At 54.4% G+C, this 20,309-nt stretch overlaps 1 protein-coding gene across 3 annotated transcripts in view; it reads left to right on the forward strand.

Annotated features, from left to right (window-relative positions):
- The window catches only part of LOC133128624 (receptor-type tyrosine-protein phosphatase F), a 235,413-nt gene that overhangs the window by 102,081 nt on the left and 113,023 nt on the right, over positions 1 to 20,309 (forward strand). For all 3 annotated transcript variants that reach the window (XM_061242300.1, XM_061242299.1, XM_061242301.1), the window contains exons 3-4: positions 4,266 to 4,411; positions 5,427 to 5,568. In XM_061242300.1, coding sequence (XP_061098284.1) covers positions 4,266 to 4,411; positions 5,427 to 5,568 — 288 coding nt within the window. The remainder of the gene's footprint in view (positions 1 to 4,265; positions 4,412 to 5,426; positions 5,569 to 20,309) is intronic.

Genomic DNA, 20,309 nt, shown 5'->3' on the forward strand with positions numbered 1-20,309 from the left:
TTTGAGGGTTAGGTGTCTTGGTCAGGGACACTTCGACACAGCCTGGGCGGGGGATCGAACCGGCAACCCTCCGACTGCCAGACAACTGCTCTTACTGCCTGAGCCATGTCGCCCCCTCATGGACATGGTTTAACTGGTTGACCAGTTCAGACCAACTCCCAGCTTGACATGGTTTAGCCGGTTTACCAGTTCAGACCAGCTCCCAGCTTGACATGTTTTAGCTGGTTGACCAGTTCAGGCCAGCTCCCAGCTTGACATGGTTTAGCTGGTTGACCAGTTCAGACCAGCTCCCAGCTTGACATGGTTTAGCTGGTTGACCAGTTCAGACCAGCTCCCAGCTTGCCATGGTTTAGCCGGTTTACCGGCTCCCAGCTTGACATGGTTCGACCAGCTCAAGTCACAGTTGACCAGTTAACAGTGAGTGTTAAAGCGTCACACCTGCTCCTCAAAGTAACGATGTCACATCATCACATGAGCCGGTAAGAGAGGAGAACCTTCTGGAGGCCTGACAGCGGTTCCTCCTTGCCTCCCTCCGTCCGTTAGCCGTCCCGCTAGAGCAAACGGCAAACGGCTCCAGCTCCCACGCGTCAGGAGGGCCGCGCCGGAGACGGCACCGCGGCTCCCCGGGGAGCCCGGCGCTGACCGCGCCCCCCCGCGGACGCGCCCTCTCCAGACCGAGGGCGAGCGAGCGGGAGAACGAGGCGCCAGCCCGCCGCTAAACGCCGGCGCTGATAAGATGGCGTCTGCGTCCGGACAGACGCGTTCCTCCAAAGGGCCATTAACGCATTTCTGCAGATATGGCCTGACGGGGGGGGGGGGGGGGGGGGCGGAGTCTTCACACGCCTCCGCGAGCCAAGAAACCTCCCCGCTCCGCGGCCTTTGGACCCTGTCGGCTTGCGCGCTCCACTCCGGCGTGTTTACTCCCTCCAGTCCCCCTCTTAGCCAGGAAGAGAGGAGTGAGACTACGTTGATAAAGGCGGCGTATGTTTCGCGGCAGCCGTGGCGAATGGAGAGGCGCCTGAAAGGTCAGGGCGACGCTAATCAGGTTTGGAGGCTCTGAGCCGTTAACGGCGGTCTCACGCGCACATGCGCGCGCGCACTCACTGGAAAAAACATGACATTAAGCCTCAGATTAAAGCCTCTTTTTCCAGCGCTTTTCACGTGAAGGTGTTTCGCTGTGAGAATCGCAGCTCGCGGGTGGCAGTGAAGCACCCTGAGCGCACCCCAGAAACGTCCTGGGCCGGAGCATGGCTGAGCGGCGGGATCATCCCTGCCGCAGCAGGACGGTGGGAGATGGGCTCTGCCCCGGTGTGTCAGTCACACGGGAGCCGGAGGGAGCCCGGGCGTAAATGTCATCAAAAATGTCAGGCCGCAGTACATGGCTGAGGGGTCGGAGAGAATCGCACACTCTCTTTCCCTCTCTCTGTCTCTCCATGACTCTCTCTCTGCCTTTCCCCCTGTCTCTCTCTTTCCCTCTCTCTGTCTCTCCGTGACTCTCTCTCTGCCTTTCCCCCTGTCTCTCTCTTTCCCTCTCTCTGTCTCTCCGTGACTCTCTCTCTCCCTTTCCCCCTGTCTCTCTCTTGCCCTCTCTCTTTCCCTCTCTCTTGCCCCTTTCTTCCCCTCTCTCTTTCTCTCCACAACTCTCTCTGTCTCTCTCTCTCTCACACACACACACACGGGCACACTCACACACGCGAGCGTATACACACACGCACGCTCACACTCACACACTCACACACACACACACACACACACACGGGCACAAGCAGGCCTCTAGACCCGGTGAAGGGAGAGGAGTTCATTCTGCAGTCAGCTCCCAGAAGCCAGGGGCCCTCCAGCAGAGCGGGTGTGTTGTACACAGCCTGTAATGATGGTGCTGAACGCCAGCCGTACCGCTGTCCTGGGGCCAGGGCAGCCTCCGGGTGCCGTACCACTGCAAGGGTGGGACGGGGATGATTTAACTGCAGCTTACCGCATGCTAGATGCCCGGGCTTTACAAACATTAAAGTCGCTGTTATGTTATGTTAACTAGTTATTGATTTGTTTTTTTCCCCCTCCCTGGCCTGCGAGATGTTTTATTAGAAGATAAATATGAACGGAGGAAATGGCTGCTGTGGCTCCGTGACATGGCTCAGCTCTGCAGAGAGCACGGTGTACAGTGGAGCGAGCCGCTCCTTCCTCTCCTCTGCAGAGAACTGGATTCACTGAAACTGTGTGCGTGTGTGCGTGCGTGTTTGTGTGTGTGTGTGTGTGTGTGTGTGTGTGAGTATGTGTGTGGGGTGAGAGTGTGAATGTGAGTGTGTGTGTGTGTGTGTGTGTATGTGTGTCTGTGTGTGTGAGTGTGTGTGAGTATGTGTGTGGGGTGAGAGTGTGAATGTGAGTGTGGGTGTGTGTGTGTCTGCTCATAAACTCGATATCTGTTACCCTGGATATCAGATGGAATTTGTTATAAGACGGAACCGAGCCCTCATTAAACATGAAGAAGCCGCTTGCTACTTGACTCTGAATTGGTTTGGATGCGTAAGCCTCCAATTGGCCGGGCCGTCGTCCAGGCAGTAAAAGACCAGCTCTTGACGAGCAGGGCAGGCAGCCTGCTGCTCTCCAGTTTTATTTGCCTGACGTGCGTTTCTCTGCCTGTGTCGGCGAACGGTGCTGACGTCACACTGCTCGGCAAGACGAGACCTAACGAGAACACGCTGGCCGAACCAGAAGCGTTAAGAGAACCCTGATGGAGAACCAGAAGCGTTAAGAGAACCCTGATGGAGAACCAGAAGCGTTAAGAGAACCCTGATGGAGAACCAGAAGCGTTAAGAGAACCCTGAAGGAGAACCAGAAGCGTTAAGAGAACCCTGATGGTGAACCAGAAGCGTTAAGAGAACCCTGATGGAGAACCAAAAGCGTTAAGATAACCCTGTAGGAGAACCAGAAGCGTTAAGAGAACCCTGATGGTGAACCAGAAGCGTTAAGAGAACCCTGAAGGAGAACCAGAAGCGTTAAGAGAACCCTGAAGGAGAACCAGAAGCGTTGAGACACACAGGAGCCGCCGGGTGTGTGGTCCGGGGGGCGACTCCTGAACCGTCCCTCAGGACAGGCCCAAACATACCTTTAATCTCTCTGTATATTTTTAACGATGCTTTACGATGTGTAATATACAAGGCGCTGGCTGTCAGGGCCCTGCGGGGGCTGCTGCAGTCCCTCATCCCGGGGAGAAGGCCATCCGTACCGGGCAATAAACCACACCGGCCCTCCAGGGTCACAACAGCCACAGCCTTGTAGGGCTACTGTACGCGCTAATTCACCGTACGGGTTTCAGGGCTCTTCCGGGCGGGCATTGTTACCCCGGCAGCGCGGAAAACGGCCTCGCCCTGCGGAAGCCGTTACAGGTTCGCTCTGACCCGCGTCTGAACCTTTCACACACGTCTCGGGTGGCAGCAGAAGTGCACAATTAAGACGGTAAATAAATAAGGGTGCCCTGCGTGCGGTGCCAGGGGTTTGCGTGTGAGCGCTGGAAGTGTGTCACCTTTCCTGGGTGGTGTCGAAACGTGCCCCGCTTGTTGTTTTTGTCCCTCGGGTTACAATGGCGGAGGGCGTGGGCCCGGCGTCCCTGTGCGAAACGAGGAGAACGAGTCCTCCGCCCGACCCGAAGGCGGGCAGGCAGGCATGGCGGAACGGAGCGGAGAGGAGCGGAGAGGAGCCTCTCTCTCTCTCTCTCTCTCCTGTCACCAGCGGCACGCTGAACATGGCCGCCTCGTCACAGAAAGCCCAAGCGGGGGAAGCCCCTTTTGTCCGAGACGCCGCCACGTTCACCCACATCTGCTCACTCCATTATGCTTTTATTAAACCGCTGATCACACCTCTAACAACGTTTTCCTATGAAACGAGGGCCGGGATTTGAAGGCTTCAGTCACCGGGGGACATAATGAGGGGAAAAAGCTGGAGTTGGAGACTGTGGAACGGCGCTGTTGCTCGCCCACCAAGCCGAGAAGCTTCTGGCCAAGTTCCTCCCGTGGAGCTGGAGGGTGATTAACACCAGGCATGGAAAGCCTGTCACCAGTTCTCCCTGATATCCCGCAACACACCCAGCTCCAGCAGTGAATTATCGCTCACTCGCTCATTCTCCGCTTCTCCGTTTTTTTCATCCCCAAGTCGTATGTGATCACATACTGTTTAATCTTGTTAATTGGGTGGTATTATTTTCAAGGCGAATTCCTTTCAAAATTGTAATTTGTGGTGTCTTACTGTGTTTTTTTTTTTCCTCTCGCCAGGCGTGCCAAATTTCATCAAGTCCCCGGAGGACCAGACGGGCATCTCGGGAGGGGTGGCCTCGTTTGTGTGCCAGGCGGGCGGGGAACCCAAGCCCCGGATCACATGGATGAAGAAGGGGAAGAAAGTGAGCTCACAGCGCTTTGAGGTGCGTGATGCCCCGCCCGGTCTCCTCTCCTCCTCTTCTCTCCTCCTCTCCTCTCCTCTCCTCCTCTCCTCATCTCCTCTCCTCTCCTCTCCTCTTCTCCTCTCCTCTCCTCTCCTCCACTCCTCTCCTCTCCTCTCCTCCTCTCCTCATCTCCTCTCCTCTCTTCTTCTCCCCTCTCCTGTCCTCTCCTCTCCTCTTCTCTCCTCTCTCAGCTGCTGGAGACCATCTGCACAGCACTCCTCAGCATTGGCCTTACAGGAGTCCCATGTCCAGGCTCTGAGACCTGGGCTCATTAGTCTTCCTATAGAGCAGTGGTCTCCAACCCTGGTCCTGGAGAGCTACTGGGTCTGCTGGTTTTCATTCTTACCCTGCAATTAACTGTAATCAACTGCTCTAATTTAATTCATTAACTCACCTCACCTGGTTACCTGGGTCTCAACAGGTGCAGATTTTAAGGTGAAAACAAAAACCAGCAGACCCAGTAGCTCTCCAGGACCAGGGTTGGAGACCCCTCCTATAGAGTGTCCCAAGATTGCAAAGGACATATATTCTGTATATATTTATGACAGGCCAGGGCGGCCATTTTAGGTTCCTGAAATTAGGTGTGTACTAACGGCTAAAATGATTTAGGAGCACACCCACTAATTGGGATCCATTGGTGCGGTCCTACCTTTCTCAACATAGGAGCATGTGCCCTTTGTGTAGGCTGCAGCGGTGAGGTTGCGCTTGATCCAGACAATCGCTCGGGACAGCTGTGGTCTCTGACACGTCTCCCCACCTGTGTGCACACCTTCCTCCACTGCACCTAATGAGTTGCAGCAGGCCCCAGGGGACGCGTGGGCTTTCCCAGTGAATAATCAGAGCGGCTACATGCCAGGACGTGCGCACAGAGAGTCTGAAATGCGGGTTGAGGTCTGTGCGCGGTTCACTGAACCGGCTCGACCCAGATCAATATCCGCCCGTCTGACGCAGAGGGAATGCTCTTCCCCCCCTCCTCCCCTCCGTCTCCCGTCAGGTGATCGAGTTTGACGATGGGTCAGGGTCGGTTCTGCGCATCCAGCCCCTGCGGACGCACAGGGACGAGGCCATCTACGAGTGCACCGCCACCAACAGCATGGGCGAGATCAACACCAGCGCCAAGCTCACTGTCCTGGAAGGTAAGGTCGCCCCCTGCTGGCCGTCCGTGCGTCGCTGTAAAGCTGCCGAGCATTAGGATTAGCATTAGCGCTAGCATTAGCGTTAGCATTAGCACTAGCATTAGCGTTAGCGCTAGCATTAGCGCTAGCCAAAGGCCATGCATCTGTTAGACTTGCTTCTTGGACACCAGGATTTTTTTTTGTTCCTGGAAGTTATGTGGAATACTGGAGATGTGCTGAAATCTTCAAACAGATTAGTGCCGTTTTCACAAGCAGGATTAAAAAGAAGATGCACAAGAAATGGCTATGTTTGTGCTGAAATTGATATGTTCTACTTAAACAAAGCTTGAGGGTGCGCTGTATCGATTCACATCTTGGGCTGGAGATGAATTTGCTGATATCCTCATCGTTTTTATTTTTTTTGCGCAATCCTGCTGGGGGCCCTCATGCTGACAGTCTTTGTTGCCGGATTGGGGGGGGAGCGAAATTCCAGAGGTCCTGTAAATAATGTGAGTCAGCGCAGGGATAACGGGTGTTAACAGAATAGCATTAGACACGTGTGAAATAGATTAATCTCCAAATTAGCGGGATTCAGACAGCTCGCAGACACGGAACGAAAGGCAGAGCTCAAGTCCGACCAGCAAACATGTGGTATTACACAAGGCCTCCCTGGTAATCCTACTGTAATCTTTTTTTTTGACCCCAGTATTGCTGAAAATGGCCAATTCGTTCGATCGGCACGTCGTCGCCGTTCATCCGGAGCTTGCCCCGGGCGAAACGCTCCGGAACAATCCGAGCTCGGGACGGGAACGAAGTCTTATTCGCGACGGGGTGATTAACGGGGGTGGCGAGCCCCGGTTTCGGCGAGGGGCCCCGCTGTTTTACGGGCGCGCGGGACGTCAAGCGCGCGGGCGGAGGCATGTAAATATGAGGAGTTATGATGATGCGCGGGGGGAGATTTTTTCCGGAGTCCCGCGTCGCGGTCGGCTGCCCGTCACCTGCTTGTCAGCGCTACACCCACAGCGCTGACTATCAATTCTCCGCCCCGACGTTGGGGCTGAGACAAGGCTGCCGAGGCTGCGCTCCGCCGGGCGGAGGGCTGACAGACAGCCGGAGCGCCGGGGTTAGTCACGGGGGTGATGCGCCCGGGAGCGGGCGGGCGAGCGCGCGTCTCCCGGCGTGACGTGGGAGGAAGGTGAGGGGCTGTTTCGGCGAGACGCGAGACGTGTGACGTAGACGGACCGAGCTGTAGGGACAGGAGCGCGCCCGCCCACCCCCTGTTGAGTCAATCTGACGTCGCAGGGCATAGGGTCCGTGTTCGCACGCCGCTTCCAGAGGTGTCGCGCTGCTGCCCCGGCGGCACCGTCTGCCCCGGCGAAGAGCCGCGTTCCTCGGGAAGCCGGGCGGCCCTGCCGAAGTGCGGGAGCCACCCTCGACCACCGTCAGTGAGTCAGCTCTGACGCCCCTCTTGCGTGCCGGCGCCGAATCGGCTGCCTCCGCTGAGGCTGAAGTGCGAAGGCGTGGGCGGTGACCTCGCTGCGTCCGTCGGCTCCGGAACCTTCCGCAGCTCCGGGCCCGAGACCCGCACACGCAGCACGGAGAGCGACCGGTCTCTCCCCCCCCTCCTTCCACCACCGCCGGGAATCCAGGAGCTGCCCTGTCTGTAGTAGCCATGTCGCTCTCCGCGAACCTAACCCCGTATTAATAAATGATGGAGGGGCTGTGGCTCTGGAGGAGGTTCGCTGTCGGGAGGATGTTTGGACCGGCGGCACTTGAGAGTGAAGGAGCCGGAGAGAACGGCACGGCCGCTGGAAACCTGCGGCCTGCTACTCCAGCCCCGAGTGCGTCTGTCGCAGCTCTGAAAGGACATTTCTGCCCACGACTGCTGCCGTGCACTATGCTTCTTCCTTAAACATCTCACTCATTCAAACCTCGCTTGGATTTGTTCATGTGAAGGACTCAAAAGTCTTTATTTATATATATATATATATATATATATATATATATATATATATATATATACATTTTTTAAAGATTTCAGTCCTCTTTGTCTGCGATGTAGACAGGTTTTTATCTTCAAACAGCTAGGTGAAATGTAAAAGGAACGGAAAGCCAAGCGTGACTTGGAGGAGGAGAGGAGGAGAGACAACAGACGACCTTGCGGCTGGCGGAGCAGTGCAGGAGCAGTGCAGGAGTTTGCCGCTGAATGGGGTCGGCGCTCCTTTGATGTCGTCAGTAGGTTCTCCTCAGTGTGTCACGGAAAAGCCATTGAGCGGAAGCCTTTCTCTCCTCTCTTGTAAACCTTTTTCTGGGCCGGAACGTACGGCCCGTTACCCCCGGGTTTCTGTCGGGCGATCCGGATACCGACCGAGACGAGACGCCGCCACGCTCCTCAGGTCTCCGGGAGCTCGCCGAGACGGCCCGGCGACCGGCTGTAAGGTTCTCAGTACTCCGTGCTTCGCCCCGGGCTCTTCCGCCCCGGCAGCCTCCTCCCTCCGGCCGTCTGAGATGCGGGGTGACGCGGGGAGGCCGCTCGCCGACTTCATCTCCCGGCAGCCGGGGATCAAAGTCCCCCTTTCCGCCGATACGGTGTGGAATAGCTCCGCGGTCAGCCCGGACTCATAAACGGCCCACCTTTTTAACCGCTCTTATTTATTTAATACGTCTAATTAAAAAATGCAATCTGCTAAATGTCAGGCCGCTTAGGAAATGAATGGGAAACGAGTTCTTGAAAAGGCAGGCGGGCGCGTCTGTCTGACGGCAAAGGCGAAATGCCATTGGTGATTCATGCACACAATCTCTGAGCTCCTCAATCGTGCGTTGGGCCAGCGGTACAGGTGTTCTCTTTGAGGCCCGGGCAGACCGGTGACGCAAAATGAGTAGAAAAAATAAAGTTGCCTTTCCTGTGATAAGTGGGTTTTTAGTGTCTGTGAGGAAATAAATGCATGACAGAATTTCTAAAAGGACAATCTCGGTTGGGCTTGGTGCGCTTGAAAGTCACGGAGTCTCCGTCGACGTTGGACGCGGCAGGGCCACGTCACGGGTGAGGTGCGTTAAAGACAGCAGCCTCGCTGGTTAAATGGTGCAGAAATCTCAATGCGTTTCCATCACGGCGAGATAAATACATGTTTAGAGCTGAATTATTCAGAGCCACTCTCTCCTCTCTCTTCCCGGCCGATTCGTCTTCCTCCACTCGCCCTACTTAAATTACGCGTAATGAGATAAAGATTCATGTGTCCTTCTCCTCTTCTATTTTCTCTCCTCCCTTCGTTCATTACGCTCGCCTCTTCTCCTTCTTCGTCTCTGTCTTCTTGTTCCACTTCCCCCGCGTCTTCTTTCCCGCGTCCGCTCCCCCGGCTTCCCGGGCCTGGTCTCGGGGCAGAGCCTCCCGCCCGCACCCTCCAACCGGGGCGCCGCCACCCCCCCGCCGTTTTTAGAGGAGCCCTGACGCCCGGTGACAGACAGGCACCTGGAAGACTAATTCACCGTCCTCCCTAAGTCTCCTTGCCGCGAATCTCCGTGGACAGAGAGAGCGTGTCTGGTCCAGATCTGACAGACAACCCCCCCTCCCCCCACCACCCCCCAGCCCCGGGCAGGTGCGCTGTCCCACTTGGCTTCCTCAGCTCCGGCCGGCGGTCCGTGTCACGAGTTTAATTTCTCCCACCATCTGCTGGCAGAGGCCCAGCCTCTATCTGTGTGAAGCTCGCCAGATTATGGATGTTTGATGGTTACAAATGACTGCGGGGAGTGGCCTCTCTCAAGGACTCGCCGTCCGTCTCTCGATATGCATCTCGGTTCTTTCCATGCGTTCCACAAATTTTAGCGAGGTTTTTATTCTTATGTACATGTACCCCCCCCTCTGCCTTAAAGCCTGCTTAACCTGGGTTCATTTTTGATGAATAAATTGGTGGGAAAAACAATCTCAGGGGTGCTTACTATGAATGTAATTCTACTTGTACAATTTGCCGGGTAGTTTTTTTTGTTTTTTTTTCACAGCTGGCTTTTTAAGCCGACTGGAAAGAATAAAGGAGCCTTTTGGGGCAGTTTATTCATCATCGTGGGAGCTTTTATTTGCTTGGAGGGATCAGAGCGCGTTAGAACCGGAGGAGGCGCAGAAGAGAGAGCTTTTGAAAAGTGACGCTGGCGTGTGTTCTCGATCCTGCGGTGATGAACCGGAGTGAAGCTTAACGCATCAAAGCCCCGCTTTCCGTAAAACGGGAGCGCGATACGTACCGCCGTAGCTCGTAAGGGAGACGCACGACGTGCGTAAAAAGCCGCTGAAAAGACGTACGTACCTTTACCGCGGGAGGACGATCTTCCTGAGCGCGGAAGCTGGTTTGCATTCTGCTGCCGGTCCGCACACAGCACACAGCGGTGCCAGCTCCCCGCAGACCCCATTATCGTGTTCACACCGAAAAACACTCCCGCGCTCACCTGTTAAACCCTCCACCTGCCTCTGCTGCAGAGGAGGCCTGGCTGTGCAATTAGCCCTCAGCCGCGCAGGCTCTCCGTCCAGGCCTGGGGAACGGGAGGGGGGAGGGGAGAGAGTAAGACGTAGTGCTGGGCTTTGGGGCTGCATAGCTCCGGCGGTAATAAATGACTACAGTGTTTTTAAATGTGAATGATGAGATTCATTTAGAAGCCACTGTCACCGCCGCGCGGAAGAGGTTTATGAACATCAGCAAATCACCTGAAACGTCTGAGCCGTCGCTGTGGCTGGGAGCGACCAGGCCCCTTCACTCCGGCTCCGGGGGCCGCGCTGACAGCCAGCGCGGTATTTCAGCTTCTGTTTTGACACCGAAATTGCAGCATATCACTCAAAAAGAAATTGATTAATTGGATTTTTTTGAATATTTGCAAAAAAAAAAACATTTTTTTTTTTTGTTGCTGAAAACCTTGAAAATTGTTTTGAGTAATATCTCGCTGTCTCTCTCACGCACATGCGGACACGCACGCACGCACGCACACACACATGCAGACACGCACGCACGCACACACACACACACGCACACACACGCCGGCGCGGCGGCAGGTCTGGACACCGCCGGCGTGACGGCCGGGGGTTCTGGGAAAGCTCGCCGAGCGCGGCACCTCCGTGGGAGGCCTGGCCGGGCGGCGTGAAAAGCAAGGGGGGAAAAACAAGGAGAGAGGAGGAGTGAGTCAGGGACTAGGGCCCTTGTCTGATAGCCGGGGCAGGTTGAGGCAGGTCGCCCTGCTCCAGGCTGCCGCCAGATGTTAAACAGGCTCCGCCGCGCCTCTCTCTAGGTGGTCAAACCGTCGGCGCGGTAACGGAGGGGCACTCTGTGGAGCGCGCGGCTCTTCTCCCGGGGAACGGGCCGCCGGGGGGAGCAAGCAGGGGAGAATAAATTAAAACGGATTCCATTTCGGAGCGTGACCCGCGATTTACATGGCGATGCCGGCCGCAGAGGCGTTCACAACGCTGCCTGAACTCTGCCGCGCGGCACATTTTACGCCGCCGGCCCGCCTAATGGGGAGAATGTAGGCGGAACGAGATTGTATGAAACGGCACAATGTTTATCCGTTGGAGAGGCCGGGCGCCGGGGTGATTTATTGCGTGTGGGTTTGCCCACCAATGGGGATGACATAAGGAGAAGCAGCTATTGGGCGAGCTGGAGAGCAGCAGGGCGTGTGGACTGTAACGTGTTCCACTGCGGGAGGGCCTTGAGTGTGAGGTCATCTCTTCAGCACAGGGTGTGTGTGTGTGTGTGTGTGTGTGTGTGTGTGTGTGTGTATGTGTGACCCCCCTCAGTACAGGGTGTGTGTGTGTGTGTGTGTGTGTGTGTGTGTGTGTGTGTGTGTGTGTGTGTGTGTGTGTGACCCTCTCAGCACAGGGTGTGTGTGTGTGTGACCCCCTCAGTACAGGGTGTGTGTGTGTGTGTGTGTGTGTGTGTGTGTGACCCTCTCAGCACATGGTGTGTGTGTGTGTGTGTGTGTGTGTGACCCCCCTCAGCACAGGATGTGTGTGTGTGTGTGTGTGTGACCCTCTCAACACAGGGTGTGTGTGTGTGTGACCCTCTCAGCGCAGTGTGTGTGTGTGTGTGACCCTCTCAGAACAGGGTGTGTGTGTGTGACCCTGAACAGGATCCTACTGATCGTTATGTTCACCTCTGGCATCCTTGTTAGCTCGCATTCTATTTTATGCAAATACCTTCTCTGTTCTGGGGAAGAATTTCCTATTATAGATGTGCTTAAGAACATTAGCTTAAATGGTATTATGGGAAATATATTCATAGTCTTCATGCTGAAACAAAACTGCCAACTGATTTTCTTGGGTTTAATGTCTGTGGAAAGACCCATTTGTCCTTGTTCCTACTTTTGTAGTCTGCATTTACAGACTATTTTTTCCTCCTCCATTCCCTCCGGTTAATTAATAGCTGTCTGAATGTTTGACATGTAACAACATGTCGTGTATACATCTGTGCATGGACTACTCATTTCTTCTGTTATTGTTTTTTTAATGCAAGCTCCTAAATTAATGACAGTTAGCAGTCTTTTCAACTACTGACCTAATTTTCTTATGTCTCAAGTCATGCAGAACATTGCATTCATGAAAAAATATAATATGACAATATAACTTGACTGTGAGTCATCATTTTATTCTGTATAATAAATATCAGTTGGAATTAATGAAAATGTAATTTGAGAACAAGCGTTGAGCAAGCCTATGAGTTTGTTGGTAACTGTTTCCAGAAGGGCAATTTCATGTAAGCAAAGACGACAATCCTTCAAGTAATAACACAGAAGGTTAAATGAAGTGGTTTTGATTATACATTTTTATGAAACATGTATTTATTGCTTTATGCATTTTTGTTATTTTTTTCATGTCACATGTTCATTTTCCCTCACCTCATTGGCTATCAGTTTGACCTGCATTGCATCTACGCCGGATCATTTTGATCTGAAGTGCATTGTGAGACTCGCGCATAGTCCCCGAAATGTGAACATTTGCCGCAATAACAATGTTAGTTTATGATCAATTAAACACGCGGTAGGGGCTGCATGAAAAATCCTGGAGTATAATCCTACAGTAACTCACCGACATGGCAGGCTTCTAAATCAAGGCCTTCCCGAGCAGCTGTTAGCATTGATGTGGCGCGCTGTAAAACCTCCTGCGTGTGCACATTCCTGGAGCCAGCAACCACCGCATCCATGCGTCTGTCTCTACCTGTCCCTCAAAGATCTTTCCGCGAGCTTTCATCCTGACAGAGGCAAGTTTGTGTGGAGAGGTTTTCTGCCTCAGAAAAGCAGTTGTTGCTCTTATTGATTCTCAAATGGATTCACAGCTGTACTTCAACTGTACCTTGAAGACATGCAAAACTTTCAACATATTTTACAATTCCCTGGTCTCGGGCAAGCATCGAATACAAATTAAATTTTGCGCGGCGTGCCAAAAGAGCTGTAAGAACACGAGTTTAGTGTAATACAATAACAGATAAATAAAATGAATCGCCGTTAGTTCTGAAATGCGTAAAAAGCAAATCGTATGGATGCATGTTATTTTGTACGAGTGCTTTTACCCCTGTGTACATTACAAGTATTTGCACAGACTCACAAAACAGACAGACTGCCTCAATGCAGGAAATGCGGATTAGATTGCAGCGTGTCGCTGGGGAGGGCAATTGTGAGTCTCGGGGCGTCTGTGGCTCAAGCATGACTTCATCCTGTCCTATGTGCAGCCTATGTACTCACCGGAGGATGTCTGCCTGGCAATTTAACAGGAATAAATCACATTGTGAAGGAAATGTATGCGCACGTGCACACAGGAACACGCGCACACACACACACACACACACACGCACACTTCCACCCGTCCTCTCTGCACACATACGCGTTCACACAACACGGGACCACTCTCCGGGGGCGACATGGCTCAGGCAGTAAGAGCAGTCCTCTCATTGGCTCAGGCAGTAAGAGCAGTCGTCTCATTGGCTCAGGCAGTAAGAGCGGTCGTCTGGCAGTCGGAGGTTTGCCGGTTCGATCCCCCGCCCGGGCTGTGTCGAAGTGTCCCTGGGCAAGACACCTAACCCCCAAATGCTCCTGACGAGCTGGTCGGCGCCTTGCATGGCAGCCAATCGCCGTCGGTGTGTGAGTGTGCGTATGAATGGGCGAATGAGAAGCATCGATTGTACAGCGCTTTGGATAAAGGCGCTATATAAATGCCTGCCATTTACCATTCTCCTGCTGGCGGCCATTTTGTGGAGGGTGCCTCCCTGGTTGTGATGAAGCCCTGGCCTGTAAATGGGCAGTGCACACAGCAGCCGGCCGGCGGAGTGGCGCTGAGCAGCAGCACTGGAGGGCAGCGAGCTGGGTAATGAGAGGCCGGCTCTGACCCGTCCCCCCCCCGCACGCCGCCCCGGTCCGCCTGTCGCGGGACAGACAGGTGCCATTAACCCCACCGAGGGCCGGGGGATTAGACCTCTCCGACTTCAATTTAAACCCCGCCGCTTTTCCCCCCCGAATCAGACACGGCGCGCGGCCGCCGACCCCGCTGTTTTAATAACACCTCCCCGCCGGGGGGCCGCGACCTCTCAAACTCCTCTCGTGTTTACTAAACACGCGGCCTGTTCGGCCTCCGCACGCACGCAAACCGCTTTAAACACCCGGGTTTTTCGCGAAGGAGGCCGGTTGCCGATGGGGGCCACGTTTCTGGGCCCTGTGAAACAGCCGGTCCCAGTGCTGTGCGTTACATCTTTTTTGACGGTCGCAGCGAAATATTTATTACAGTTTTACTGGACTATCTTGCGCAATGATTACTGTTTATGATAGGGAGACTTATTACCGGGCGATGATGGCATTAAAACTGCAAGGTAATGGGTAAAGACCCGTTTTAATTTGCACTCTAAAATTCATTATGAGCCTGTATTTCAGATGGTGCCTGGCAGAGTGGCATGGTTTCGTGTACATTCGGTGCCTTTTTGACACTTTACGTTTTGCCTGAAGCGAAATGTGTCGCATTTCACAGATACACCTTTCCTATTCGGGTGATTAGCAATTAATGGACACAAGCGTCGACTTGTTGCGCTTCCCAGATTGATTTCAGCTCCTTGGAATTAGAGATTATCCTGTTGATGCGGGCATTGAGGTTACACGAATAAGCATAGAAACGCGCTTTAACACTGAGCTTAGGAAGATTTTATTTGCTCGACCTGTCATATTTAGATGTGTTCTGTTTCTCATTGCATATGAAAGAGGCCACTTTGTTTTAATCCTTCTGAGTACATTGACAGAAACCTCTGGCACTTATTAATTGGTGTTGTAGATCACTGTGGAACATGCAAATTCGTTTTTCATTTTTCTTTTACCAGTTGGAGCAGAACTGAAAGAGTTGAATTTATTGTTGACTCCTCTTGCTTTGACGCAGAGCTGAATTCGGCAGCGCCGGCTGGCTGTTTGCGTCGGGAACTGAACCCGGCCTTGCCCTTCCGTGACGGACAGGGCCACGTCCGTCCGCTAAGCCGATTTACTGGATGCGCTTGATTGCGATGGAGATCTGCTCGCTGGCCTTAACCAGATTTCTCGGGATAGGGCCTTCACGCCTTCGACAAGGCCAGGGCTGGAGAGAGATAGAGTGGAAGAGGGCCGGGCGGCTCTGGTTAAGAGTCAGACTTCACATTCACAGCTTGGAATGAAATCAGAACGCTTGACCGGGAAACTAACTCTTTCATCCGCTGGCCACATCCCAGAATTCATGGACAGTTTTATCCAGACAATTAGATATGTAGAGCAGAGCAGGACCTCCAAGTGATGGTCGGTTACCTGGCTAAGTGCCTGGTAGAGCAAACTTACCAGCCACATATAAAATGTACAAGCATTTGGCTGTGGCTTTTGTTAATATCCCACCATGCTTATGGTCAAGCAGTTGTGCCTTCACAGCTCTTCACAGGATCCCAGTCATCTCTGTAGGGAAGTTTAAAGTTTATTGTTATTTGGGAAAAAAGACATTGCATCCCTGTGAATGATGCATTCGGGGTAAACACCAAAAGGCATGAACTCCAGGCGATGATTGACAGGGAGAACAGATAGGGGGGGGGGGGCGAGATGGGGGCGCGGGCGGGGTCCCCCGAACCCCGGCAACGCCTCGTACCGAGCGAGCGCACGTCAATCCAGGCGCCAAATCCCCAAAATCCCCCACGCGCTTCCTCCCCGTATTTCAGGTTCGCCCAGCTGTAAAATTGCCTGTCTCATCGGCGACGTGTAATTTTCCCTCTCACTTCGGTTATCCTGCATGAATATTCTCTGAATAATAGATGAGCTTCTCGTCGCTATATTTCCCCTCAGCTTTTTTTCTTGTTTGTTTTTTTATCAATTAGTAAGTCAATTAAGAATGGGGTGGGGGGGGGGGGGGGCCTCCCCGGTGCCGGGGACATGAGGCAACAGCCCTTGTCAATATTAAAAATGCATCATCCGCTCCTTCCCATGTTTAATTGTTCTCCGGAGCCCTCTGAAAGGATGCCACAGTGCTGTTGGTGCATTGTTGTGGCTGGGGTTTTTGTTTTATTTATTTAAATTTTTTTATTTGTTATTATTTTTTATTTATTTTCGTTAGCCATTTACGCGGCCCCTGCTTGTAAATTTGTCACGGCTGATTGAGTGGCGTTTAATCATGAGTGATGAACACCCCGGCTGTTTATGGCACGTATTAAAACCTCCGCCCGCAAAGTGGCCGTAAACAGATCGGGGCGGTGTGAGCGCGGACCGCCCGCCCGCAGGGAGGGGTGATTACGGGCGAGCCCTGTTTGAGAGGGGCTAGTGCGTCTCCTCCGGGGCGGCCACTGGACGGGCCTGACTTTGGGAGAGTTGCAGGCCTGGCGGCCGGCGGGGGCCAAGGTGACCGGACCGCTCCCTCGCGCCCTGTTTGAGAGGGGCTAGCGCGGCTCCTCCGGGGCGGGCGCTGGACGGGGGCCTGACTTTGGGAGAGTTGCGGTCCGGGCGGCCGGCGGGCCCAAGGTGACCGGACCGCTCCCTGGCGGACCGGGCCTCTCCGGGTCCCGCCCGGCGTAACGTACACGCCGGCGCGCGGCGGCATAAATAACGGCGGCACGCCCGTGACACCGCCGTAGATCACGCTGACGGCTGTGGAAGCCGCGCGGCAGATAGGAGCGGGGGAGAGGAGCGGATAGCGGGGCGCCGGGGCGCTGATGAACTGCCTGTCGGCGGGGGAGCGTGGCTGAATATTCTGCCCCCGCGCCGCGGAAGCTGCATTACCGCAAAGGTCGCGGCGTGCATTAGCCCGCTCTCGCTAAGAAAAGACGGAGAGAGAAAAAAAGTTACGGTAAAAAAACGGCGGGGCGTCGCGCGCGTCCGTCCGTCCCACGTCGCCGCGGCGACGGCGGCTTCCCGCGGCGACCGTAAAAACAAACGTTTCGCTTCCTGATAAATTGGGCTGACGGCGAGCGGCGGAGTGATGGACAGCCTGGTTTATGATGGATATACGTCTCCGAGGGTCTCCCCTTTCGGCGGCGCTCTTTATACGGCCCGCTTTAAAAAGGTCAGGTCCGTGAGAGGCTTTAGTCTGAGGAGGCGCGCTGTTTTTAATGTGGCCTGCGTCAGTGTTCGACATGCCTCGTTTGGAGCTTTGAATGTCACAGAAATCCGTCTGCGTTCGACACATTGTCTCTTTTGCCCGCCTTTCTTTAACTGCCACACTCATTTTCACCAGGATCCCTTTAACAGGAAACAGCCTCGGTTGCGTCCCTCTCGCTTTAGCCCCGTCCTCTAGCGGGGCAGAGAGAGGTGCCGGCGCACTGGTGGTCCCCTAAGGCGCTGTTAGCCACAGTGTGGAGCTCCCCCACTACCGCTAACCAACTGGAAAGGAGCAGAACAACACAGCCCCTGCCACTAAGCACCCCCCTAATGCTCCAAAACCAGCCCATTAACAGAATCAATACCCCGTGCACAGGGGCGCAGAGCACACAGCTGTGCTCCGTGGGCTGGGGGCTGGATGCTGTGGGTTTTGGGGGGCAACTGGTACCTGCACGTGAGAGGGAATAACTGGATAAGTGGAAGTCTGGAAGGGACGGTGCTGAGCTGATGTGACGATAAGGCCGTCGGGCGGAGCCGCGGTTCCGCCGCCCTGCGCTACCAGCGCACCTGTTACCGTAGAGACCGCGGCCCAGCCGCCGCCGGCGGCTCCAGACTTCCCGTGTGACTCACGGGAGAATGCGTGCAAGCGCGCGCGTCTCCACGGCAACCGGGAAAACACAACAGTCCGGCGCGAAACCCAAGAGCAGACGGGAGGCCTTTTCTTCCCCCGTTCTTCCTTTCCCTGCGGCCGGATCATCTTCTCTCAGTGCCAGCTACAGAAACGCCGATTGTTCTGGGCTCCCGGGTTTGCCGCGATTGGCGAAGGAACGTAAGCAGCGCGTTACCTGCCCCTTGTTCACCTTTTGTTGAAAAACGGCGTCAAGCTTCTGCACGTTCACCCCCCTCCCCTCCTCCTCCGTTAGGACCGTGCGAAGAAACCCTGGGACCGTTGGCTGGCATTTACTGTGAAATCAGCTGTCCTTGGATTCGTCAAAGGGATCGGATTTGTCGCTCTGCGGCTGATGTGTCCAGTATACATTTTGCTCCGTATTTTCAAAACCGCGGACAAAGGAGCGGGTGTACGGTTACAAACAAATTGCATAAATGGTCTGAAATTCGATCCCGTGGCTTTGACATTCTGGTGCCAGCCATTGTCTCCGCTGTCAAGTGCGCCTGTGAACGTCTGCAACACACCGAGGCTGCGTTTGTTGAAAAGGAGAATCATGAGGACAGGGTTTCGCAGGTCGCCGGCTCTGTGGCGTTGCGTAACCCCCGGAGACCGTGCGTGAGAGCCGGCGCCCCCCCCCCCTCGCATACCTCACCTTCCAGGGGGTGGCCTCCCGCACCCGTCTCCCACGGCGACGGCAAACACCGTAAAGGTGCGCGGGCAAGTGTGTCCGGCGTGGTTCAGCGTCCCGGCTGGTCGAAATACATTCCCCTCCTACTCCTGTCCCCACCCCCCCTACCTGTCCCCTACAGCCAGGAGCGGTGTGCTGGCAGTACAGTGTTTTTTCGCTGTGCTGGCCCCACCCCACCCCGTGTGTGAGAAGCATAACAAAGTGTCCCAGCTTGTTTTCGTACACTCCTCGCCCCTCAGTCTGAGGTGTCGGGCTGCGTCTCAACGCCGTTTCCTGCGCTCTTCCTGGCCTTTGAGAGAAGTACACGCCCGGCGTGTTGACGTTCGACTCGGAACACCCCGAGGGGAACACTTTTGTGTCTGCAGACTCTGCCGTCGCGGTTCAGAGCGGGGCCGAACGCGGACCAGTCGAAACAAAGCCTCCTTCGCCTGCTTTATCTCCGTGTCACAAACAAACGGGCTGCGTTTGAAAAAAAAAAAAAAAAAAAAAAGCAAGCAAGCGAGCAAGATCGGAGGGAAAAACGACATCTTTCAGGCGTAAGATTGTTTTTCGAAAAACAAATTCCCTGCAATTACCTCGTAGCGGTGTTCAAAACAAATACTTTTTTTTTCCCGAGCAACTTTGAAGACCCGGGTGGGTGGTTACACGGCTGTTCAGATTGAATGACAAAACCGACCGAAATAAACCCCTCAGACGCTTTCTCGGGAAGATGAGGCCCTCTGATTGGAACATCTGTAATTATGCGGCTGCGGCTTAAAACGCGCTAGCTCTCCACATAGCTTATTACTGCCGCGCTAATACTCAGGCGCAGCCTTCACCCGTGCATCTGCACAGCGCGTAGGTAAGCGGTTCACAGTCGCAGCTCGCTCCAGCCGCCGCCAATGTGCATCCTGCTCCTGAGCGGCCATTTTGTGCCCGAATGCACGCGCACACACAGCCCCCCAACCCCAGCGGCTGCGGTGGCCAGGGTAGGGAATTAGTCACCCTGCGCGGCCTTGTTTTCCATTAGCGCCGGTGTTTGTTTTCGCTGGAGGTCTGTGGGCTGGAACACAAGCCGCGGGAGGGCTTACGCGGGTGATGGAGCCGGTGGAGCCCCTCGATGAGCAGCTCTGCTTTACGGGGAGTAGAATCCCCCCCCCCTCTTTGTCGCCGCCCGGTCCTTCCCCTGCTCCCGCCATCAGCGCAAGCGTCACACTTAATTATCACCATCCATCACCCCGTGCCACTCGTACCAGGATATCACAGGGCCTTTATTTAGTCTCAGAATTGGATCCGCCAAGGATCGCGGCAGGGCCGCCTTTCAGTTCCACCCTCCTTGTCCTCTGATGCGTATCGGGGAACGAGGCGAGGCATAGTTATGGAAATGCGGGAGGGCTGTTGCATTATGGGTAATGTTTTTTTTTTCCCCCGCTGGCCCCCTTTGGCCCAGCTAGAGCTTATCTTTAATGCCCTTGAAGGCAGATGCAATTTTGAGCTTAGATGCTTGTTGTTTTCCAGTTTCGCTGTTCCGGTATTGACGCCTTCCTATTTTTATTTGCATACGAATGAATATAAATCATGCAGCCTGTGCATTTTTTATTTTTAGGCCTTGGCACCAGCCTAGCGTCTAGTTACAGGTCAGTCCCCCAGTCTGGAGATGAATTACCCAAAGCGCGGGTATTAAAAACTCAATGTGCAGCCTCCATCTGTTGTCCGTTATTGTCGGTGAGATTCCCTGCTGTTTTCAGGTGCAGCCAGTGTATTCCGTACCGTCTGAAATGAGTTTGTGTTGGGGCGACGGGACTCATACAGATCAGGAGCTGACAGCCCGGCTGTGCTGTGTGATTGGACTGAGGAGACGGGTCCCTGTCAGTGCGATTG

Source organism: Conger conger, chromosome 5, assembly GCF_963514075.1.
Source record: "Conger conger chromosome 5, fConCon1.1, whole genome shotgun sequence".
In the NCBI taxonomy this organism is placed as follows: Eukaryota; Metazoa; Chordata; class Actinopteri; order Anguilliformes; family Congridae; genus Conger; species Conger conger.